The sequence below is a fragment of the Oncorhynchus mykiss genome, chromosome 17, assembly GCF_013265735.2.
Source record: "Oncorhynchus mykiss isolate Arlee chromosome 17, USDA_OmykA_1.1, whole genome shotgun sequence".
Lineage (NCBI taxonomy): Eukaryota > Metazoa > Chordata > Actinopteri > Salmoniformes > Salmonidae > Oncorhynchus > Oncorhynchus mykiss.
This window is the reverse complement of record NC_048581.1, coordinates 66,735,957-66,762,668: the sequence shown is the minus strand read 5'-3', so window position 1 is coordinate 66,762,668 and position 26,712 is coordinate 66,735,957. Positions and strand designations below refer to the sequence as shown.

General features: G+C 43.3%; 1 protein-coding gene across 1 annotated transcript in view; it reads left to right on the top strand.

Moving 5' to 3' along the window:
* The window catches only part of LOC110494423 (multiple epidermal growth factor-like domains protein 6), a 91,342-nt gene that overhangs the window by 18,733 nt on the left and 45,897 nt on the right, over positions 1-26,712 (top strand). Inside the window, exon 4 of the mRNA XM_021569443.2 lies at positions 249-362. Within this exon, the coding sequence (XP_021425118.2) occupies positions 249-362 (114 nt within the window). The remainder of the gene's footprint in view (positions 1-248; positions 363-26,712) is intronic.

Below are 26,712 nucleotides of genomic sequence, written 5' to 3'. Positions count from 1 at the left end.
CTCCTTGAAGAGAGCCAACTGGAGGAGGGAGCCCTGTTAGCATGGTTAATGTAACAGCAGGAACATCAAGGTCCCTCTCAATCAGATGTTAACAGGGAACTAAAGAGGCCCTGATAGGTCAAACCGTCCCACTGCAGATGTTGACATTCTGTGACAGCAGCCAGGTGCTTCTGCTCCTCTTATCTCTTCTCCTCTTTCTTTCTCTCCGTCTCCTACCCCATCCATCCCGTCCCGGTGCCATCCTCCAGCTGTGTGTAGCTACGGCGTGTGCTTCAACGGGGGCCAGTGTCGGGAGGGCTCCCGCTCCAGCTCCCAGCTTTGTGACTGTCCTGCTGGCTTCAATGGGCCCAGTTGTCAGTATGGTGAGTACAACACTCTCTGTTTAATGTACTGTAGTTCCAACAGTATGTCCTGCTGTTCCTGTCCGTGTCTGTGTCCGTATGTGGGTCGTTCCACCAATTTGATGCCTTTTTGAGATGTGTAACTCGGTGATTTAACATTCTGCCATAAAGAACAAATGTTCAACTTAATAAAAAACAAATTTCCCCATAAAAAAAAAAATGCTATAGGAAGTTCCTATTAAGTGCCAAATATAGCAACAGGGTTGACCGTAACAGGGTTGACCGTAACAGGGTTGACCGTAACAGGGTTGACAGTTTAATCTTAAATCAGCCATACATCTCTATGTGACAGGAGAAATTTGAATCTTATTGTGTGCAACAGGGAGGGGCAATTGAATGCAAGCTTCACAAAAAATAGCCTGTCTATCTATGAGTTACAACAGGGTTGACGTGCTATGCTTCACTCACTCAGTTTTCCACCTCAAAACACCAGAAAGTTTCCAAGAATAGTACAAACAGCTCACCTGCTTTGACACTACAATGTGTCTATAGATGCTCAATGTTTCTTGAAAAAGATTGGAGAAAAAAAAGGAATTGTTTTACGATATTAAAATTACAATTCAGATAATAAGATGGCGCCGGAGCAGAAGGCAGACATTTTACGTGCCCCCAAACAATTGTTTTTTTGTTTGTTTGTTTATCTACGTTGTTTGTAACTTAAAAAAAAAAAACTAATTTAGTACATAATGTTGCCACTACTGTCTCTTATGACCGAAAATAACTTCTAGACATCAGGACTGAGATTAATCACCACGGACTAGCAGAATCCTTTTTCTTCTTTCACGACTCTGACGAACCCAAGGCGGAGGATATACGGCTCCCTCGGGAACAGGCCCCAAACCCAGTTATCTGCGTGAAGAGAAGGTGGAGAAAGAGACGCTGGAGAGCGGGCTGCCTTCTGAGAATTCGGAGACGATAAAATAAACCCCCACTTCCCTCAATTCTGCTAGCAAACATGCAATCTTTTGACAATAAAATCGACGAGTTACAGGTTAGATTAAACTACCAATGGGATATTAAAAACTGTAACATTTTATGCTTCACGGAGTCGTGGCTGAACGACGGCAATATCAACATACAGCTGGCTGGTTATACGATGTCTGTCAAGATAGCCTGGTAAGACGGACTATGTATTTTTGTAAATAACAGGTGGTGCACTATATCTAAGGAAGTCTCGAGCTATTGCTCGCTTGAGGTTGAGTATATCATGATAAGCTGTAGACCACACTACCTTCCAAGAGAGTTCTCATCTCTATTCTTCGTAGCTGTTTACATACCACCTCAGTCAGAGGTTGACACTAAGACAGCATTGAATGAGCTGTATTCCACCATAAGCAAACAAGAAAACGCTCACCCAGAGGCAGCGCTCCTAGTAACCGGGGACTGTAATGCAGGGAAACTTAAATTAATTTTACCAACTTTCAGCATGTTAAATGTGGTCCAGAGGGAAAAGAACTCTGGACCACCTATACTACATAAACAGAGACCAATAAAAAGCTCTCCCTCGCCCTCCATTTGGCAAATCTGACCATAATTCCATCCTCCTGATTCCTGCTTACAAGCAAAAATTAAAGCAGGAAGCACCAGTGACTCGATCGATAAAAAAGTGGTCAGATGAAACAGGACTGTTTTGCTAGCATAGACTGGAATATGTTCTGGGATTCCTCCAATGGCATTGCGGAGTACACCACATCTGTCATTGGCTTCATCAATAAGTGCGTCGATGATGTCGTCCCCACAGTGACCATACGTACATACCCCAACTAGAAGCCATGGATTACAGGCAGCATCCGCACTGAGCTAAAGGCTAGAGCTGCCGCTTTCAAGGAGCGGGACTCTAACCCGGAAGCTTATAAGAAATCCCTCTATTCCCTCCGACGAACCATAAAACAGGCATAGCATCAATACATGACTAAGATTGAGTCGTACTACACCGCTCGTCGGATGTGGCAGGGCTTGCAAACCATTACAGACTACAAAGGGAAGCACAGCCGAGAGCTGCCCAGACGAGCTACTTCTATGCTCGCTTCGAGGCAAATAACACTGAAACATGCATGAAAGCACCAGCTGTACCGGAAGACTGTGTGATCACGCTCTCCGCAGCCGATGTGAGTAAGACCTTTAGACAGGTCAACATTCACAAGGCCGCAGGGCCAGATGGATTACCAGAACGTGTACTGCGAGCATGCACTGACCAACTAGCAAGTGTCTTCACTGACATTGTCAATCTCTCCCTGTCCGAGTCTGTAATACCAACATGTTTTAAGCAGACCACCATAGTGCCTGTGCCCAAGAACACTAAGGTAACCTGCCTAAATGACAACTGACCCATATCACTCACGTCTATAGCCATGAAGGGCTTTGAAAGGCTGGTCATGGCTCACATCAACACCATCATCCCAGAAACCCTAGACCCACTCTGTTTGCATACCACCCCAACAGATCCACAGATGATGCAATCTCTATTGCACTCCACGCTGCCCTTTCCTACCTGGACAAAAGGAACACCTACAGTTGAAGTCGGAAGTTTACATACACTTAGGTTGGAGTCATTAGAACTTATTTTTCAACTACTGCACAAATTTCTTGTTAACAAACTATAGTTTTGGCAAGTCGGTTAGGACATCTACTTTGAGCATGACACAAATAATTTTTCCAACAATTGTTTACAGACAGATTATTTCACTTATAATTCATGGTACCACAATTCCAGTGGGTCAGAAGTTTACATACACTAAGTTGACTGTGCCTTTAAACAGCTTGGAAAATTCCAGAAAATGATGAAGTCATGGCTTTAGAAGCTTCTGATAGGCTAATTGACATAATTTGAGTTAATTGGAGGTGTACCTGTGGATGTATTACAAGGCCTACCTTCAAACTCAGTGCCTCTTTGCTTGAGATCATAGGAAAATCTCATAGAGAGCATCCTGCTGACTGGTTGCATCACTGCCTGGTATGGCAACTGCTCGGCCTCCGACCGCAAGGCACTACAGAGGGTAGTGTGAATGTCCCATTACATCACCGGGGGCAAGCTTCCTGCCATCCAGGACCTCCATAATAGGCGGTGTCAGATGAAGCACTAAGAATTGTCAAAGACTCCAGCCACCCTAGTCAAAATGCAGAACTTTGGCACTTTAGCAAGTCTTTATTCCAATAAAAAATCGGATTTATTGGATTTTCCATGTGGTCTATATTAAAGGGCACTTCAATTAATATAACTAGGTTTGCAAAGCTACTGTTTACCAAAGTTACCGGAATCTACAGTAATTTTGGTAGTTAACAGAAAATCAATGGCAATCTATTGTAACTTTGGTAATATTTACTTGTATAACTATTTAAAAAACATAGTCATACATTTTTTATGTCGGTCTTCATATTTCCCATAGGTTTCTAGCAGATTTTTGGTTTAAGAGAAAATAGCCTAATTTAATGAAAAAAGCATCTAATCAACACTGGCATTATTTCCAATTAACTGCAATTCTTCCAAATATAGATTTTTTTCACAGCTGCCAACAGTTTGAAGCCAAAACATTGACAACAAATACATAGTGACATTATAAAATAGATAAGTGTGTAAAAATATATAAAGGTGGTATTCACTAAGTTGATGGTTTATACACTGAACAAAACATGTAAATGTAACATGCAAAAATGTAAAGGATTTTACTGTTCATATTAAGTTCATATAAGGAAAACAGTCAATAAATATAAATTCATTAGGCCCTAATATAGGGTTTTCACATGACTGGGAATACAGATATGCATCTGTTGGTTACAGATACCATTAAAAAAAAGGTAGGAGCGTAGATCAGAAAACCAGTCAGTATCTGGTGTGAACACCATTTGCCTCATGCAGCACCACACATCTCCTTTGTGAAGAGTTGATCAGGCTGTTGATTGTGTACAGATTCTTTAAACTGTCATTATGTGATAAGAGTCACTGACTCAAAGCCACAAGATGGTAGAACATATTTCAAACGTTGCTTGTTAGGGAGAGGTATGTCGTGTCTTTACTATCATTAAATTGAAAACGTATAATTTTTATCAAAGATTCTCTGTAATTAGTATTACGTGATTAAACTGATTAATCATGTAACTGTAATTAACTAGGAAGTCGGGGCACCAAGGAAAAATATTCAGATTACAAAGTTATCATTTCCTAAAATAACTTTTCAATTAGTCTTCAAATTAATTAATTATTTACTTTACCTCACGTTAGTCTCATTCCAAACGTCGTAAATTGTTGGTTATCTGCACAAACCCAGTCTTCACTATGAGTCATCCATACATCAATTGTCTTAAATCATTTATTTATTACTAACTAAGTAATTCACAGAAATGCATAAACAAACAGTAAATATGGTTACAAGAAATGATAGGAGAATGTGCCCTAGTGGGCTAAACCTGCATGGCGGCTTGTTAGACAAAAGGGGAAGTGCGGGTCGACTAAGAAGTCACTACAGAGTGATAATTATAACAATTGAAATGCTAATCCTTTGCACATGAACGCTCACTCATTCGGGAACAATTGCAATCAATATATATATTTATGCTCAGTGTGTCGTCTTGATTGCTGGTGAAAAGTTTGTTTCTGTTGGAGAGTTTCGTCCACTCTCTCTCCCTCTCCCTCTTTCTCTCTCTCTCTGTCTTGGTTAGAGGGGATAGTTCAGAGTGACATTCATTTATTTGTTATAGAATGGATGTTTTGGCGGTTGTCGTTCTTTGCGTTCAATGATACCGAATTCCTAGCTGCAGACTAGTAATTAGTATCAAAGACTTGTTCTTATTCTGTCGGTATCGATAGTCTAAGATTTTAACCACGTGGTATGGTTAAAAGATTCAGTAATGGTCTACAACCTTTGTCCTCTCCTAATGGAGAAAAACATGGTCTGGTGATAATTTATCAAAGTTGGGTTTTATTCGAAATTGCAGAAAAGGGGCTGTCCCAGGATGTCTGACCCTAACTGGGCTTAGGGGCGGTCCTCTGATTTAGTTCAAATCAAAAGGCAATTGTATTTTCCTTCATTAAACAGTCCAAAATCATATTACAAAATTTTACAAACAGTATCATTCTCACTCATTCATCTTATACAACAATTAGATGTAAACCTCATATCTGAGGCTATTATATAAACAGCGTTATGGTAATGTGGCCACACCGTCTCCCATGAGCTTCCCCAAGTTGTAACAAACGGACCAGTTCGTAGCTGGATTCTTCACCAATCTTTTATACTTTCTCCGGAACATGAAATTTGTTCGGACCTCGAGTTCTGTGAGGTGGGAGAAATTCCTTTGTTCTCTATGAAAATTTACTCTCTCTATCCTCAGGAATTTACGACGTCTCTCTGAACACAGCAGCCTAGTTGAAGGAGGAAAGGGGGAGGCAGGGAGAGGGGGATGGGGCTTGCTATACCCAAAGAGGGCAACGTCATGACAGGTAGTTGCAGAAATGTTGGAATGGTTTAGTCGACCGTACTCAAAAGTGAAGTTTAACTCCACCATCTCTACATCTACAGTAGAACGGTGAATACGGAAGCCCTTAAAGGTTGGGTACATTCACCGATACTGTACACACGTTACACAAACGATTGTCAAGCCTCTGACGCAGCCCACACATTTTCTATTAATACGCTGTTGTTGGTTTCCTCCACCCATTAACATTCTATATTTGTGCACAATTTCTTCTCAAAATATCCAATGGATTCAAAAGGCAATCATTTTGTGGAACAATCCATGTATCTCTGGCCCCCTCCATGTACTTACATTGTACAAGCCCTGTTAAACTTCTTCTACCTTATCACTTGCAGACATCATGTACAGTATCACATTGTGCTATAATAACACTACCTCACACTGTGAATGAATAGGCAGTAGAGTAGACAGCTTATGAACAGGGAAACCAAAAACACTTCAATGTTGATGAATCAATTGAAACGGATAGCAGTTTGTCAGTTGATTAAAAACACATTTCTGGCTATTTTACCTCAGATAATGTCTCTATTATATCAACCCAATCTCTTCGCATTCTCACTGAACTCAACTTTAGTGATCACATTTCCCTACGAATGAATGTGAATCTCCTCACATCAACAGTTGCCATGAGCCCAAGAATGTTATCAGCAGTCGTTGTGGAAGTCAAGCCGGGTGAAGCAGTGCGTTAGAGTGGAGGATGTCGTTGTTTTTTTGATAACTACACACGACAGGAAATTCCTCCAAGTGTTTGCCTTTCACCAGAGTCGCCTGTCTCTCATACAGTCAAGGTCTTCTCAGACAGCATAGACTGGTAACCGACATCGGCGCTCCATTAAGTTAAAAGGTACAGGAACAATAGGTGTCCCCTTTATGAAGTTACAAGACCCAGCTCAGTCTGTCTGATCTCCCAGCTTTTTCACAAGATGTTAAACACAGGGCTTTCCTCTGTAGGGGCAGGTCCATTACTGATAGAGATGGGTTAACTAACAACATCACAAAAACGATGTGCACGCCTCCATGGGGCAGTGTGTTATTTTGATTCTGGATGAAGATGGGATGAAGTGTGGATTCGAGGACCTAGCCCTCCTCCGGCCCTGCTCCCTTCATCCCAGGGCTCTCACTCCACAACCACCACAGAGAAAGGGGAGCCTGCTGCTGAAGAAAATGACCCTGGATAAGGCCATGTTCTGTGATCTCACTGGAATACACCCATTGCTTCGTGTCTCTCCTGTGGTGGCCAGACCTTTCTTTACTCTTCAGCTCTGAGAACAAGCTTGCAAACTGTCAGGGGCCCTCAGAAGACCAGAGAGTGTGTACTTTGTGTGTTGGATGTATGAGTAAATGTCTAGCCTGATGGAAAGCAGCATGTTGCTCGCCTTGCCCATGCTGAGCCATATTTTGAAGGACAGAGTGAGGTTAACCGTCAGGAAATGATCAACTTCTGCCATTCACAGAGACTCACTGGGGTCCCCTGCTGCTCTCTGTCTTTGTGTCTGTTAGCCTGTCTGTTTAATGTCAGAGAAGACCCCAGCAGCTAGCTATCCCTCCTCCCCTTCACACATAAAGACCCGGCACCTTCTCCCTATTGTCAGGCTATTATCCTATGAATGGTGTGGCAGTTATAGTGTCATGTGATTGGCACTGATTGGCCACTGGTCTAAGGTGTGGGCAGGTATTGGTTCTGGCTGACCTGAAGCAACCCCTCCAGTGCCGGGAGTTACACATGGACACTGATAACCTCTGAGCTGGCCTTTGTAGTTCACCACTGTTTTCTACAGGTCCTAATGACAGCTACAGGCCTAGAGGACAAAGACAGTGTGATCCATTCTAGAGCAGATGCCTCTGTTTAATAATGGCTGATCTCTCTTTGTACTTCCCTCATGAAGAGTCCACCACCTACAGTTCAGGAACTTGTTTTTTTAAGGTAACTCTGGCACATTCCAGGACGGGCATCCACTACAAAACAGAAAGAGGCGCCATGGCGCTTGTGTGGATCCTGTCCTGTGTCGTGTTTGTAGACTGTTATTATGATTCCAGTTTCTGTTGTGGTCATCATGCCTTCTCAGAACTGTCAGACTGGTGCGCTCTCTGTCATGTCGTCACATGTTCACAAATAAGCTGAGGAGACTGTGTAGCTGGATACGAGTGCTGTGCTTCCTCATGCATACCCCTCATTGTTTAATTACTCTGGTCTGTTCCTCTCAGCTGTCTCTCTGTGCATTCCTTCCTTTGGCATGCGATGGTGTGCGGTGGGATGTGATTCTGCTGTGTTTGTGGATAAATATCAGTGTTGTGTTCATAATTAGTAGTGTTCCACTCTCAGTACACGTGTGCTGTAACAGATGTGTGTGTTTTTCTATTCACTTCTATTGTCCTTCAATGTAACTTTGCCTCAGGGATTCTTTTTTAATATAAGACATTTAAGCACATAATAAATTGCCATTTGGCAGTGGCATTCATCATAGTAATATTCACACTAAACATGTACATTAAGCACATATCTTTATTTATACATACCACATAAAGCTAACATAAACATTACCTGTCATAACCATTTCTGTTAGTTTACTTGTTGACCTGCCAGCTATATGGACTTAAGTCTTGTAGTGAAACCACCATGTGTCTCTTTAATCAAGAACAGACATTACAAGTTCTCAGCTGAAAATGTTTAGAGATAGGAGTGCTATCTAACTCTTCAGTCAGTCAGATTATGCCCCACCCTAAACCCTATATCCCCTGTGGGATTGTGTCAGTTGGTGCAGTATGTGTGCCCACTGTACCACAATACTATATATACACTAACTCACACATACAGTATGCTGACTCTCACACAAACACTACATACTATAAGCACACACACACGGTTTATTTGACCTTTATTTAACTAAGAACAAATTCTTATTTACAATGACAGCCTAGCCCAACTAAACCCTAACTCGGACGACACTGGGCCAATTGTGCACCGCCCTATGGGACTCCCAATCACATCCGGTTGTGATACAGCCTGGAATCGAACCAGGGTCTGTAATGTCACCTCCAGCACCGAGATGCAGGGCCTTAGACTCTTGTGCCACTCTGGAGCATGCGCGCACACACACACACTGATCATATGCTGTTGCTCATCTGTTCTTGATTTTACTTTTATGATCTATTCTGATGCCTAGCCACTTTACCTTGCCTGTATGTACAGTGGGGCAAAAAAGTATTTAGTCAGCCACCAACTGTGCATGTTCTCCCACTTAAAAAGATGAGAGAGGCCTGTAATTTTCATCATAGGTACACTTCAACTATGACAGACAAAATGAGAAAAAAAAATCCAGAAAATCACATTGTAGGATTTTTTTTTTGACCAAATAATTATTTTCCACCATAATTTGCAAATAAATTCATTAAAAATTCTACAATGTGATTTTCTGGATTTTTGTTCTCATTTTGTCTGTCATAGTTGAAGTGTACCTATGATGAAAATTACAGGCATTTCTCATCTTTTTAAGTGGGAGAACTTGCACAATTGGTGGCTGACTAAATACTTTTTTGCCCCACTGTACATACTGTATCTACCTCAAATACCTCATACCCCTGCACAGCGATATAGTACTAGTACTCCCTGTATATAGCTTCATCCTTGTGTATTCGATTCCTCTTGTATTACTATTGTTATTTTTCTTATTTGTTTAACTCTGCATCATTGGAAAGGGCTCATAAGCAAGCATTTCACAGCAAAGTCTAAACCAAGTCTACATCGGCGCATGTGAGAAATACATTTTGATTTCATTTTGATTTGTGTATACACTCTGCCAAGCCTGTCAACACCAGGCAAGTGGTGCCCTTTGGGATACATAGGGAGCTTCCAGGGCTTTTAGACTCCTGGCAGACAACTTCATCAAAGGCCAACATCTGGCCTCTGAACACACAGTAATGCTCTATGTCCTATAAAAACACCATCATACTTTAACAGCCTTTTAAGTGCTACTTGAGCTGCCATTCTCTGGGGTGAAAGGTAACATTAGTCATCTAGAAAACTCACAAAATATATTAGTGTTGTTAATAGGGAAAGTGTATACTGTGATGCCACTGTAGGAGGATTTCAAAGAGGATCGACACATAGTGGTGACGAGGAGATTGGCCCAAAGAAACAACCAATAGGAGCCAACATACTATCAAGAGATCCATATCACACGGCTGTTAAAAGCCAGCTAAATGTTTGTTATCTCTCTGTCTGTAGATCATGTTATAGCCCATAACTGTCAAATGCCCCAGTGAAATCCTTCTTTCATTGAGCAATAATTATGTTTTTTGCCTTTGTGTGTAAATTATTTCTGGACCATGATCTCATGTCTTGGCCTAGCTTGGGGTCATTGTAATGCCAAGCGTGCCAGCCAGTTCCAAACATCACTCAAGACAGTCTCTCTGGGGATGGCGATCATCATTATCATCTTTCTGTAACATAGCTATGCTTCAAAGCACGCCAGGCATGCAGTGCACCCCTGTTATTGACTGGTCATAGACTTAAGGGCACAGGACTGGCATGATGTCATTAGAAGTGGAACTTGATGACCAGGCCAGACCACTCCACTTATAACAGGATGCCAGACCACTCCACTTATAACAGGAGGCCAGACCACTACACTTATAACAGGAGGCCGGACCACTACACTTATAACAGGATGCCAGACCACTACACTTATAACAGGAGGCCAGACCACTACACTTATAACAGGAGGCCGGACCACTACACTTATAACAGGATGCCAGACCACTACACTTATAACAGGAGGCCAGACCACTAGACTTATAACAGGAGGCCGGACCACTCCACTTATAACAGGATGCCAGACCACTACACTTATAACAGGAGGCCGGACCACTACACTTATAACAGGAGGCCAAACCACTACACTTATAACAGGAGGCCAGACAACTACACTTATAACAGGAGGCCGGACCACTACACTTATAACAGGAGGCCAGACCACTACACTTATAACAGGAGGTCAGACCACTACACTTATAACAGGAGGTCAGACCACTAGACTTATAACAGGAGGCCAGACAACTACACTTATAACAGGAGGCCGGACCACTACACTTATAACAGGAGGCCAGACCACTACACTTATAACAGGAGGCCGGACCACTACACTTATAACAGGAGGCCAGACAACTACACTTATAACAGGAGGCCGGACCACTACACTTATAACAGGAGGCCGGACCACTCCACTTATAACAGGAGGCCAGACAACTACACTTATAACAGGAGGCCGGACCACTACACTTATAACAGGAGGCCGGACCACTACACTTATAACAGGAGGCCAGACAACTACACTTATAACAGGAGGCCAAACCACTACACTTATAACAGGAGGCCGGACTACTACACTTATAACAGGAGGACGGACCACTACACTTATAACAGGAGGCCGGACTACTACACTTATAACAGGAGGCCAGACCACTACACTTATAACAGGAGGCCGGACCACTACACTTATAACAGGAGGCCGGACTACTACACTTATAACAGGAGGACGGACCACTACACTTATAACAGGAGGCCGGACTACTACACTTATAACAGGAGGCCGGACCACTACACTTATAACAGGAGGCCGGACTACTACACTTATAACAGGAGGCCGGACCACTACACTAATAACAGGATGCCGGACTACTACACTTATAACAGGAGGCCGGACCACTACACTAATAACAGGATGCCAGACAACTACACTTATAACAGGAGGCCGGACCACTACACTTATAACAGGACGAAAGGGACTGATTGGAGTGGTCAGTAATGACAATGATAGAGGATGTTCAGTTTGAGAGAGTAGATAGGATATATATCATTACTTAGAAATAAGGAATCAATGAATAAAGAGTACATGCTGTTCTTTGTAATGCAATATTGAGCAGGTCTGTGACCAAACCGTAACGCTTAAGTATTCAACATTACAGTAGGCTCATAAACAACGGATCATTGCTTTGGAACAGTTGGGTCAATTATGCCTATGGCGCTGCTCAGACTCAGAGAATAAGTGCACAGAGTGTTAGGCTGAGGCTGGCCTCCACAGTCCAGTGGCCAGGCTCCTGTGGGGTGGAACAGACTGTCACAGTGGCAGCTCACTGAGATGTGCAAGACAGAGAGGACACCACGCTCCATCAGATGCTCCACAAGCAGCACAGAGTGGTGAGACAGACTCAGAATCTAGCAGGGTCACACTTTCAGAGGACAATGGGTTTCAATGGAGGTGTATAAGCCTATAGCATGGTCTTGTGGATGTGTGAAGTAGAGGGAGGTGGTGGAGGTAGTGGTGGGGGAGCGGTTTAGCTGTAGAGATGGGGACCAACGGAGTGGTCCAGTCTGCCCTGTTGTCGGTTCAGTTTTACTGCATGTTATCTGGGTCATCGCCTGGAGCCCCTCTAACAGTACATCAGTCTTGGACTACTGTTACACAAACCACACACAGCCGCACAGATACTAGGTACAGACCACACACACACACACACACACACACACACACACACACACACACACACACACACACACACACACACACACACACACACACACACACACACACACACACACACACTAACCGCCATCACGCAGAGAGATCTGTTTCACAGATGTCAGCCATACAGACCAGTGCATCGAGTGAATCTGTTTAGTATTCGACAGAGATCAATATAGCTGCAGTGTTAATTTTTATGACCTCTGTGCATCTCCTTGTTGAACAGGAATGTTCCTTTTCCCATCCACATATACAGTCATAGTGACCTCCAGGAGAACTTGCCTCTGGTTCCTTTTACACAGATTATGCATAATGAAAATTAGGGAAGACAAAAGTGATTAAAGGAAGAGCGATAAAGCTCAAGATCAGACTAGGAAGAGAAGAGAGACACTTAACAGGTTACAGGAGAGGGGGAGCTGTGTCTGTCTGTCAGTCAGTCTGCTAGCTTTTGTCATGTCGTCATGACATTTGCTGTTTGAAAAGAGAGACGGCCTCTTGGCTATATGTAGGAGAGGGATGAGTAGGACAACACAATGAGAGAGGAGAAGCTATGGACTTTCCTGTTAACAACAGCTATTATTCTCAGTAGAGAACAGAGCGCTGGTTTGACAATGCTTGTACAACCTGGCACTGGCCTTGGCCCTAGTTGTCTTATGTTGTCAGGCATATGTGTATAGGTGGCAGGGAAGTCAGGCGCAGGAGAGAGAGTCTTTTTATAATGTCATAAAAACATGCTCCATAACACTAAACAGGAAAAGAACATAAACCAATATGGGTACGAAGACCCGTCGCGCACCTATACAACAAAAACACTACACTGACAAATAAACAATCTCTGACAAAGACATGAGGGGAAACAGAGGGTTAAATACACAACAGGTAATGAATGGGATTGGAAACAGGTGTGTGGGAAGACAAGACAAAACCAATGGAAAATGAAAAATGGATCGATGATGACTAGAAGACCGGTGACGTCGAACACCGAGCACCGCCCGAACAAGGAGAGGCAACGACTTCGGCAGAAGTCGTGACATATGTTCATATTCTGTTAATCCAAAGCTTTTGTTATTACTGAAGAACACTTGATCTTTGACTATCATAGTGCTGAACACAGCACAACATATTTGTTTTACAGTTATCCAGATTTGATTTAGATTTCTTTGTGAATTCTGGTACCTCTCAGATATGTCTTTCTGCAGCTGGGATAAAGGCCTTTCCATTTCTAACTGTTATTGTCTGTTGAGAGCGACGCTCTTCAAGAAAAAGCATTATATTCTGGTGTTGCAGTGTGTTGCAGGAGTGGTTGCCTGGATAGCAGAACTGTAGTCAGTCAGGTAAAGTTATTACAGATGTTACTAGGTTAATAAGTGTACCATCTCCTCTGTTTGCCAACCATTAGCTGTGGGTAAACTCTACAATTACCTCCAGTTGATAGAGGCCTCTCCTCAAAGTAGCTTTTCAGAACCTGTCTCTCAACTGTCATGTGGCCGTAGCACCTTCTGTCACTGCAGACACACTGACTGACCGAACATGACTTCTTTGAGAACCTTGATGTTGTCTTTAGGCTGGTCTATATTACTACAACTTAATAACCTTTGCTGTCCCTACCATATGATTTGAATATTCTCTGTGAAAATAAATCACACTTCTAAGCAAGCATGTTTTCATGCATTTATTTGTTTATCTTTGATACAACCTGCACTTATTGAAAACAAGCAGTCAAAGTTCTATTTTGATCAACATACTGTATAAATCGTTCTGGGTCTTTGAGGCGGTTCTGGGATAGTGCTTAGGGAGTCTCTGGTAAACAGAACCCAATACTGCCAGGGAGTTCCACTGCAGTGGGATACGAGTCTTTAATGAGCTTCATTACAGGGGGTTGCTCCCTCTGGGGCATAGCTTCTGACAATAATGTCAATGTGAACATGAACAGGCCATAAGTGAGCAGTGTTTAACACTTAGTCAGGGTGACTGTGTACCACATCCAGATCACATACGTGTGTCACAGGAAAGCCCCCCTTGACTGAATCAAGTGCAATTGCTCCTATCAATGTACCTGTCCTGAACGATTGACCTCTGTCCTACCTCTCAAAGGAATGATGCGACTTTGTCTAGATGATGCTGGCAGTACGCATACAGTACAGTACCAGTCAAAAGTTTGGACACACCTACTCATGATTTTTACTTGCATGATTTTTATTTATTCTTACTGTTTTCTACATCGTAGAATCATAGTGAAGACATCAAAACTATGAAATAACATATATCGAATCATGTAGAAACCAAAAAAGTGTTAAACAAATCAAAATATAACTTATATGAGATTCTTCAAAGAAGCCACCCTTTGCCTTGATGACAGCTACAATGACAGTAGGCCCTGACAGTAGCCCTGGCAGGTAGGACTTTGACTGTGAGGATAAACCATTCCATGCTCTAGCCCTGACAGGTAGGACTTTGACTGTGAGGATAAACCATTCCATGCTCTAGCCCTGGCAGGTAGGACTTTGACTGTGAGGATAAACCATTCCATGCTCTAGCCCTGACAGGCAGGACTTTGACTGTGAGGATAAACCATTCCATGCTCTAGCCCTGGCAGGTAGGACTTTGACTGTGAGGATAAACCATTCCATGCTCTAGCCCTGACAGGTAGGACTTTGACTGTGAGGATAAACCATTCCATGCTCTAGCCCTGGCAGGTAGGACTTTGACTGTGAGGATAAACCATTCCATGCTCTAGCCCTGGCAGGTAGGACTTTGACTGTGAGGATAAACCATTCCATGCTCTAGCCCTGGCAGGCAGGACTTTGACTGTGAGGATAAACCATTCCATGCTCTAGCCCTGGCAGGTAGGACTTTGACTGTGAGGATAAACCATTCCATGCTCTAGCCCTGGCAGGTAGGACTGACTGACATGAAAAGCCTTTGATGCTTTTTGTTCCCTCTGCTATATATATATAACTGTCGTCTCCGTGTCTCGCTGCACTGAGGAATGTAAAACAAGGAAAGAGGTGTTCTGAGTGTTCTGGCCTCAGGACCTTTGGCACTGTAAAAATAAATGCTTGAATACTGAGTCCTGTTGATGAGCTGTAACTTTGAGAGAAGAAGAACAGAGGAAGAGTTGGAAAGACCTTTCCAAAAATGGAGCACTTAAAAACTCTCCGCAATGATTTGTGCGCCTGTTTAATGATTTGTTTCCCAATGTGGATGTCTGTCAAACATTTCAGTGCTTGTCATTCTGTTTGTTGATACCAAGATTGCCTCTGTATTGCTTTAGTGTTAGTACAGTAGGCTAATTACTCCAGTATTAAGTGAATCAACAGCGCTGCTCCAGTCAGGTAGTATAGTGGATAGTGTTATTCTTCTCTCCCATGGATGTACTGTGGAGCAATGAGAGCCAGCAGGGGCTGCAGGTGTGAGGCCTCTCAGTCCCTAGCCGCCCAGCTGGGCTTTTGAGAACCACATGAGAATGAGAAACAGCATTCTACACACAGTGACAGACATAGCACTTTGGCTTTGACAATTCCATACTGCATTAGGACAATTTTGATTAAGCTTCAAATCTGAAATAACTGAATCTCACACCATGGCATAATGGCCACATGGATGAATGACACAGGCATACATTTCTATTCGCTTCTACTGTAAAAAGCATAATACGCCTCACATGTGTGCATGGCCTTAGAATATGGTTTTTGTCCACACGTCTGTCTCTGTCTGAGAAAAGAAGCGTGGGCTCTCCAGTACTTTAAGGCCAGGCAACACACCCCAATATCATGTTCTAATATTATCCCTTGTCTTGTTGGCTTTTGTTGCATACCACATTTTCTTTCACAGAATTTCAATAGATGGCCCATTTACTTTGTAATAACATGTTTCCCATTGTATGATGTGGAGATGTAATCCCTTTTTGTTAGCAGCATTCAGTGTACCGTGATCTTAAGCACATTGGCTGCAGAGGAGTACATGGAGAGAATGAAAGTCTCGGGAGTTCCTATTTAGAGATTTCTCACACTTTTCCCCTCTCCTCCTTCTCCCTTAGCTCTCCCTTACCCGCCTCCCTGCATTCACTGCTCAGACATCTCCCTGAATGACTCTGTGGCCTTTCTCCAATCCCTATTTTCTCTCTCTCTCTTCCTTCACTCCATCACTCTCTCCCTCCCTCTCTCTTGTTCTGTACATTCCTGACTGTAGCTAACCAGCAGGGTCTGTTTCATTGTGATAAGGGATCTAATCCCTCTTAAATCTGCCCAGGAAGAAACCAGCAGTCAGTCAGGATGGGAAGGGAAGAGACGCCGACTTTCATGTTTGTGTTGTGCCTCTGACTGGCATGTTGTTTTACCCCCAATTTCGGGACAAACTGGGAAACCCTGTTCCCCTCAGGAACTGGCTTTCCTCTTCCTTCCTCTATGTCTGCACATCCTGGAGGAGGTGTCAAGTCCAGAGTGTCACCCAGGCAATGGTGAGCATCCCTTACGTTTGTCCAAACAGGAGTGCCATCTCTAATGAGAGGGGTACTAATGAAAAGTCTTGACTCATAGCCTTGCTCATTAGACTCTTTACCGCTGCCCTGATGAACGGTCGTGCTGTGGGTAAAAAAAATACAATTACAGGGATTCATCTACACTTTCAATCTTCATCTCCTCTCCTCTCCTTGTCTGCCCCTCCTTATCGCTCTTCACCTTTCCTCCCCTTACTTCTCCTCTCCTTATCTCTCCTTACCTTTCCTCCCCTTACCTCTCCTCTCCTTACCTCACCTCTCCTCTCCCTACCTCTCCTTACTTCTCCTCTCCTTACCTCACCTCTCCTCTCCTTACCTCTCCTTACCTCACCTCTCCTTACCTCACCTCTCCTCTCCCTACTTCTCCTTACTTCTCCTCTCCTTACCTCTCCTTACCTCACTTTAACCACAGTTTATTGACTTTCGTTTCCCCAGATTCATCTTATCTGGCACTGTTTGTCCTTATCTTCTGTTTTATATATCCTTGCCTCACTGATTCCTGTAGGCCTGTCTGTTCACCTGTAGTATATCTGCCCCGTGTGGAATCCGTCTAGTCCCTGAGGGGAGTTTACTCAACCAGATTAGCTTCTGAGCCCATGTTTTGCTGATGTGTGCTGGGGTGTGAAGGAGTGAAGTAAATTGGATTGAAACATAATTTAACAGGGTCATCTTGCCAGTGATTATTGGGAGACATTGTGTCCCCACCCTGAAGTTACAGTCGATTCTAATTATTAGAATATACTCTGGAATATTCACTGACATGCCATTCTATACCTACATAGAGCTGTGTCTTTCCCTCTATAGGGCAATGGTTCATGGCATTTTTCAACTTCTGTGGACTTGGACACATGCCGCTGCACATTGCACACGTACTAAGAGGGAGGCACATTGACAACCATAACAGTCATTTCCTTGTGGCAACTCCGTGTTGTCCCAGAGCTCCCGGTCGAACCCTTTCCAGGTCAGGGGTCAAACCGTCAGGCCTAAGGGGGTAGCGTACAGACACAGCACACGCTAAAGGGCACAGGGCATTACCCTCTGGGGCATATTTCGTCTACATTTACTCCATATAGACCATAAAACACATGTTAATGAGAGAGCCAAACATCTGCAGTCATAAAGGTGGCCTACTTTTGTCTATAGGCTAGGTCATGTGACTGAGAGGAGGGGCTAGAGAATAGGACGTGGATGGGAGACTGAGTGAAATATGGTCCCGTGTGGCTCAGTTTGGAGAGCATGGCGCTTGCGATGCCTGAATTGTGGGTTCGATTCCCACGGGGCCCAGTATGAAAATGTATTCACTCAATACTGTAAGTCACTCTGGATAAGAGCGATGGCTTAAATATTATACATACAGAAGCCTTGGGCAGCCAGGGGGTTTTGTCTAGTGACTCTAAGGCTTAACCTAGCTCCGTTAGACCTCCTCCATTATGTTACCACTGTGGAGTCAGACCGCCCTTCGCCAGGCTTCAATGCCCTGGAAGAATCTCAGTATTGTCTCAGCTAAAACACCGGGCTTGGTGCTGTGGATCTCCTGGAGATCTCCCCCTCTGGTTCCCAGGGGCATAGCCCTGTGACCGGCAACCTAGTGCTGCTTAGTCCAGCTCTGTCTCAGGGGAGGAAGGGGCGAGAGGAGCACCCCACTGTGACTGGGGCGTAGGCACTGGCTTGTGGAGCTGCTAAGACGGGTGAGTGGCTGTGGCTCGAGGAAACATCTAGGATTCTATGCAGGATTCAGATTGTTCAGAAATCAAACTAAAATATATGCATGTCATGTCGTACATCATGCCACATAAACCCAAAGTAGTTACTGGTTACATATGAGTAGGCTACTTCAAACTTAATGGCTCCAGTAATAGGATAGAGACAAATGCTGGCTGCCAAGACTGTTGATTGATATCCTCTGAAAGGAGAACAATCAGTTTCTCAGATTCCCTCTGTGCAGCAGCAGTCACAACTGTTGGGAGTCCTTCTCAGCCCCTGGATGAGGCTCACTTATTTGTCTGCAGTGTCTTGTCAACACATGCCTTGGGAAGAAGATTGTATCCAAACAAAAGACAGCTGTTTGAAAAGGCAGATACAGTTGGAGTCTGAAGTTTACATACACTTAGGTTGGAGTCATTAAAACTTGTTTTTCAACCATTCCACACATTTCTAGAGTTTAAGCAAGTCAGTTAGGACATCTACATTGTGCATGACACAAGTCATTTTTCCAACAATTGTTTACAGACAGTTTATTTCACTTATTTAACTTATATTAATTGTATCACAATTCCAGTGGGTCAGACGTTTACGTACACTAAGTTGACTGTGCCTTTAAACAGCTTGGAAAATTCCAGAAAATGATGATGTCATGGCTTTAGAAGCTTCTGATAGGCTAATTGACATCATTTGAGTAAATTGGAGGTGCACCTGTGGATGTATTTCAAGGCCTACCTTCAAACTCAGTGCCTCTTTGCTTGACATCATGGGAAAGTCTAAAGAAATAAGCTAAAAATTGTAGACCTCCACAAGTCGGGTTCATCCTAGGGAGCAATTTCCAAATGTCTGAAGGTACCACGTTCATCTGTACAAATGATAGTACGCAAGTATAAACACCATGGGACCACGCAGCCATCATACCGCTCAGGAAGGAGACGCGTTCTGTCTCCTAGAGATGAACGTACTTTGGTGTGAAAAGTGCAAATCAATCCCAGAACAACAGCAAAGGACCTTGTGAAGATGTTGGAGGAAACGGGTACAAAGGTATCTATATCCACAATAAGGCCGCTCACATTTCAGGTTATGTCGATATAGGACTCGTTTTACTGCAAGGAAGAAGCCACTGCTCCAAAACCGCCATAAAAAAGCCAGACTACTAAAAGCCAGACTTTGCAACTGCACATGGGGACAAAAATTGTACTTTTTGGAGAAATGTCCTCTGGTCTGATGAAACATAAATATAACTGTTTGGCCATAATAACAATCGTTATGTTTGGAGGAAAAAAGTGGAGGCTTGCAAGCCGAAGAACACCATCCCAACCGTGAAGCACGGGGTGGCAGCATCATGTTGTGGGGGTGCTTTGCTGCAGGAGGGACTGGTGCACTTCACAAAATAGATGGCATCATGAGGAATGAAAATGACGTGGATATATTGAAACAACATCTCAAGACATCAGTCAGGCAGGAAGTTAAAGCTTGGTTGCAAATGGGTCTTCCAAATGGATAATGAAGAACAACAAAGTCAAGGTATTGGAGTGGCCGTCACAAAGCCTTGACCTCAATCCTATAGAAAATGTATGGGCAGAACTGAAAAAGCGTGTGTGAGCAAGGAGGCCTACAAACCCGACTCAGTTACACCAGCTCTGTCAGGAGGAATGGGCCAAAATTCACCCAACTTATTGTGGGAAGCTTGTGGAAGGCTACCCGAAACGTTTGACCCAAGTTAAACAATTTAAAGGCAATGCTACCAAATACTAATTGAGTGTATGTAAACTGACACACTGGGAATGTGATGAAAGAAATAAAAGCTGAAATGAATCATTCTCACTACTATTATTCTGACATTTCACATTCTTAAAATTAAGTGGGGATCCTAACTGACCTATCACAGGGAATTTGTACTAGGATTAAATGTCAGGAATTGTGAAAAACTGAGTTTAAATGTATTTGGCTAAGGTGTATGTAAACTTCCAACTTCAACTGTATGTGGAGAATTTAAGTGCATTCTGTCCATCTGAACTTTCACATGAGAAACATATGACCCAACAATCCATCAGAGCTAATATGACTATAATCGCAGTAATATTTGATCCATCAGATGTTGATCAATATGCTTGTTACATGTTTGACAAGGAAATCAATGTGAGCTATAACATCAGTGATTTCAGATTTTTTAAAACCGCAGGTAAAGGTAATGGAAACTCAATCTTTCTACTTTCTCTGCTTACAAGAAAAGATTGCAGTTTTGAAACTACAGTAAAAGTGTAGTGACTGCAGTCGACTATTTTGGACGCAGTCATTGCAGAATAACTGCAGTTATACTGCACTCGAACTGCAGTTATACTGCACACTAACTGCAATCTTTTTTCATAAGGGTATCTCCATTTTATTGACGTCTGTCAAACTACCACCAAGCATATGTCAACCAGCATTGAATTACACCCAAAACCAAACCCTAATGTCATCAAGAGCTTTGATGGCTTCGTGGAAGATTAAGTGGTCCTTGAGTGTAGATTCAGATGTGTATCACATAGGACTGTTTGCTTTGTGTGGTGAGTTCCCTACTGTAAACGGGCCATTTTTAAACTGCTCCGTTGGGGAAAATGGCAAAGGATCAGAGGCTTGCTACACCACATCCAAGTGGCAGTGCTACCCAGCAACAGCTCAGCTGCGGAACCAGCCACAATTAGAAGGCCCTCAGTGGGAACACACAGCCAGAAGTGCCACTCGGAAGTCATCACATACCATTAGATGGGAGCTTTCTAGCTGTCCTGTGTGATCATATGTTTTATACATATCAGTCAAAGCCAACATGGTTAACCTAAGTGAAAGACATTTACTTCACTTATCTCTTTGAATAGGGAGTGTGGTCTACTTTGAAGATAAATTGTGTTGTTGCAGCTGTGTTCCAATTATGTTCAATTAAATGAAATGCATGAAATGTGATTCTGTCTTCTGAAAGTGCTGAAAACATAAATGTATATAATCAATTACAGGAACATTTAGCGAAATATTCAATTGTTTGGTTCTTTGACAGGTATGGGGCCCATGACATCATTCTATGTGTTTAGTTTTAAGAGAATGATATGCAGCTATCTAGTCAATAGCTGTATTGTTCTGTAAAGAGGAATGAGGAGTTAACAAAATTAAGTATTTATTCTAAACTTGCCAGACTTATGTAGTTAATTTATAATTTTTCCATCCTGAATGAGTTATGGAAAATACTTTTGGAGTACACACACCCAAACAAACAGTAGTTTCTCTGCACTGTATTCCTTTTCAAAGCATGCGAATAGAATAACAAAGATGGCAATTAAGATTAGGACCAGGATATGCCACCTCCAAATGACTATGCTGACTGTGGATTTTCCAGTTGAACACCACTGCAGGAAGACACTAGCCTCGTAATTACCAGACTGATTACCGCTGATATCCGTGTAGTGAACATCATGTAAGCTTGCGAGATCAGGCGGCTTGCAAGGCTAGGAAGACATTTTCACCCACAGACATGTGGCAATGCCAGCAGCAGGGGGCAGTGTTTCACCTCTTCTGAATTGTACTGTGCTATGCATAGCTTATTCATAGTTTATTCTATCTTATTAAATGGAATTGGTATCCATACATCTATGCTGATCAGAAATGCAGAGCAGACTCTTTTCTCGATCTCTTCCCACAGGGCACTGGTTGATTCAATGTTGTTTCCACGTCATTTCAATGAAATAACATTGTGCCAACGTGGAAGAGATGTTGAATTGACATCTTTGCCCAGTGGATTACTTCTCTTTCCATTCTTACTTTATTACAGACATTCATGAATCATCTCGTCTACACCGGCTAGTGACAGTGGGTTAGAGTGTCAGTTTGGTTTAGCTGGTGTGAACGTGATGATCAGTATCAAAACACTGTCATCCATCCTTGGCCAAAGACTCACCTGTATATGAGTGTCCATGGAAACGGAAGGTGAGAGGGTCTTCCTGCGCCCTTTAGGTCTTCTGGTATTTTGTCTGTATGCTTTGGCTGAGCTTTCTCTCTAAATATTTCGATAGCAGCGAGACAGCAGTCTGGCAGGGCGGTGTTACAAGGAAGCATTCAAACAAAATGTATTGTCATAACTCGTCCAACAAAGACACTATTGAAACATGGAATAGTACTGATATAGGCTCGTCTGTACTGGGACACTAAGGGACTAGGATATATGTTTTGAATTGGTTCACGATGAGGTCCTACTGTAGGCAACTTCTATATATTGACATCTGCTGAGTTTGTGAAGGTTGAGCTTGTTTGATGACTGAAGTTCTAAGAAGTTCATCATATTTATCTGAATTTCTGTTACACTTCCTTTTGACACTGTTGGATAGGAAAAGGAAACGTGTCTTCTACAATAAACAGTTCAGGGGTCACTTATAACGGAGGTCAACGGTCATAATGGGTGCCCTGCTAAACCATTTAGGTTAGTTGTCACTCAGTTCCTGTGGACTTTGTGGAATACATGCGGTAAAGAGATCAATGGAACCATTGGCAGTAGAATGGCCTTACAGAAAAGCTCAGTGATTTTCAAAGTGGCACCTTCATAGGATGGCACTTTTCCAATAAGTCAGTTCATAAAATGTCTGCCCTGCTAGAGCTGCCCCGGTCAACTGTAAGTGCTGTTATTGTGAAATTGAAATGTCTAGAAGCAACAAAGGCTCAGCCGTGAAGTATTAGGCCGCACAAGCTCGCAGAACCGGACGGTCTGTCCTCGGAGGCAAACCCTCACTACCGAGTTCCAAACTGCCTCTGGAAGCAAGGTCAACACAAGAACTGATGGTCGGTAGCTTCATGAAATGTGTTTCCATGGCTGAGCAGCCGCATACAAGCCTAAGATCACCACGCGTAATGCCATGTGTCGGTTACAGTCATGTAAACCGCCCTGCCATTGGACTCTGGAGCAGTGGAAGTCACGATGAGTGGTGAGTCACGCTTCACCATCTTGCAGTCCGATGGACAAATCTGAGTTTGCGGATGCCAGAATAACGCACCCTGCCCCAATGCATAGTGCCAACTGTAAAGTTTGGTGGAGGAGGAATAATGGTCTGGGGCTGTTCATGGTTAGAGCTAGGCCCCTTAGTTCCAGTGAAGGGAAATCTTAATGCTACAGTGTACTGTGACATTCTAGAAGATTCTGTGTTTTCAACTTTGTGGCAACAGTTTGGTGAAGGCCCTTTCCTGTTTCAGCATGACAATGACCCCCATGCACAAAGCGAGGTCCATACAGAAATGGTTTGTCAAGATCGGTGTGGAAGAACTTGACAGGCCTGCACAGAGCCCTGACCTCAATCCCGTCTAACACCTTTGGGATGAAATGGAATGCCGACTGCTAGCCAGGCCTAATCGCTCAACATCAGTGCCCGACCTCACTAATGGTCTTGTGGCTGAATGGAAGCAAGTCCCCTCAGCAGTGTTCCAACATCTAGTGGAAAGCCTTCCAAGACGAGTGGAGACTGTTATAGCAGCAAAGAGGGGACCAACTCCATATTAATGTCCATGATTTTGGAATGAGATGTTCGACGAGCAGGTGTCCACATACTGTAGGTGTAACAGTTATTATTGGTGATTCTCTTTGTCACTATTGTAAGCCAATTAGTTTTGTCTTGACTTCACCTACTCAACATGGAATCTTACTGGCTGGTTTGCGTGGCTTGCTTGTTTGAGTTAGAATCATCCCAGTCAACAAGTGCCAAACTAGCTATACATTAAAAGTTATTTTTATACTCCAAAGGGCAGAATGTACAAGTTATATCAATTTGTCTTTAAACATTGGTGGAATATTGTACATGAGATGTGGTGTTTCCTTTGAATATTTGTGGTAAGTTTTGGCAAATATAATTTCAGCAAATGCTAGCTGGTTATTCACTGTGTCTGGGGGTGTTTTATGTGTTTTGTACAGCGTGCATGCAGAGAGTAGAATGATCTGTGATCTCTTGCATGACGTGATATTTCTCTATCAGATACATTTGTGAAATGATTAGTATATTGTGCATTGTAATTTTCATGTATTCCTGTTGTGGTAAAGTTGTATTATTTTTGGTAACTATGTTACCCCAGTCAACAAGTGCCAAACCAGGGAGCTCGTGCAGAGAGTAGAATGTTCTGTGGTGGCTGCATTGCATGATGTGCTTTTCTGTATCAGATATTGTACAACGGGTGGTTCTAATCCTGAATGCTGATTGGTTGAAACCGCATTCCAGCCTGTGTCTATTCCACAAATTACCACTGGCTAAGTCTATGATGTTAAAATGCCTATTTACTCTGTTCCATCTGACTGCGCAATCCACTGTCTCATTAGCCCAGCCAGGCAATTTATAAACTTGATCTCCACTATAAAAAGCATCTAGACATTATCTCACACTTCTTTTAGACTAACATTTTGTTTTCAACTGTGGAGATTTGTCTCCAACATTTGCAACATTGTTTCAATATTCAAATTAGATCTCCAGCTGTCCCATAGTAATAACTGGAACTTCCATCAAGAGCTAGCCAGCTAGCCATCTAACTAGCTACTAGTCTTTGTTAGCCACGGCTAGCGGTCTTCACCTTTTTTCCCCCAGCATCAGCCAGCCTTAGCTCGGACAACACCTGCCAGTCTGCACAGTGCGATATCAAGCCAGAGCATATCGGACTGCTTCCCTCTACCATATCACCGGATTCCTGCAACCCGCCTCATCCAATGTGGTACGGATTTGATATTTTTATTCCTTATAACTGGAACTTCCATCAGGAGTTTGCCAGCTAACTAGCCACTAGTCTTTGTTAGCCATGGCTAGCGGTCCTCGCCTTTTTTCCCCAGCATCAGCCTGCCTTAGCTCGGACAATCACCTGCCAGTCTGCACAGCGCGATATCAACCCAAAGCATATCGGACTGCTTCTCTTTACCATATCACCGGATTCCTGCCGCTCTGGATCATTACACCAGATATTTTCTCAGAATCATCACAGCTAGCTAGCTGCAAACAAGTGGCTACTGTTAGCTAACGCCTCTGTCCCGAAGCAAGCACCAGCTAGCCTGAGCTACCCTGGAGCTAGGCCCATATACCAGCTAATTCTAGGGCTACAATACCTCCTTTGCCAATTGACCTGGGCCCTTTATCGTCGACACGGAGCCCCACCGATCCATCATGACTGGAATGCCGATGTGATCGCCCGATGTGGCCTCAACTGGCTATTCTGTTACGATATCGCCAAAGAACCATCTACTAGCCCCATCCCGCTAGTTTTCTGAACGCTGTGTCCCCTGTTCGCCTAGCGTAGTAGTGTCTACCGAACAGCACCCTGACTCACCTATTGCTGCTCTTTTGACCCTATGATCACTCGGCTCCACAGCTGATACCCCCTGGACTGTTTCAATAACACGGTACCTCATTTTGTTTACCTGTCGGCTCTAGCCTCGAACTCAGGTCCTGTATGTACCTAACTGACCCGTCTCATTGTCACTCAACGCATAGGTTTACCATCACTGTACTCACAACCTAACATTCCCTTGTCTGTTCATTATGCCTTGAATCTATTCTACCACGCCCAGAAATCTGCTCCTTTTATTCTCTGTCCCCAATGCACAAGATGACCGGTCCTTATAGACTTTAGCCGTACCCTTATCCTACTCCTCCTCTGTTCCTCTGGTGATGTTGAGGTTAACCTGGGCTCTGTGGCCTCCAGTTCCACTCCTATTTCTATCATTTGTTGACTTCTGTAACCGTAAAAGCCTTGGTTTCATGCATGTTAACATCAGAAGCTTCCTCCCTAAGTTAGTTTTTTTCACTGCTTTTGCACACTCTGCCAACCCTGATGTCTGGCTTAGGAAGGCCATCAAAAATTCAGAAATGTCCATCCCCAACTACAATATTTTCCGCCAAGACAGAACTGCCAAAGGGGGTGGAGTTGCAATCTACTGCAGACAGCCTGCAGTGTCCTGTCATGCTATCCAGGTCTGTGCCCAAACAGTTTGAGATTCTACTTTTAAAAATCCACCTTTCCAGAAATACAGTGCCTTGCGAAAGTATTCGGCCCCTTTGAACTTTGCGACCTTTTGCCACATTTCAGGCTTCAAACATAAAGATATAAAACTATATTTTTTTGTGAAGAA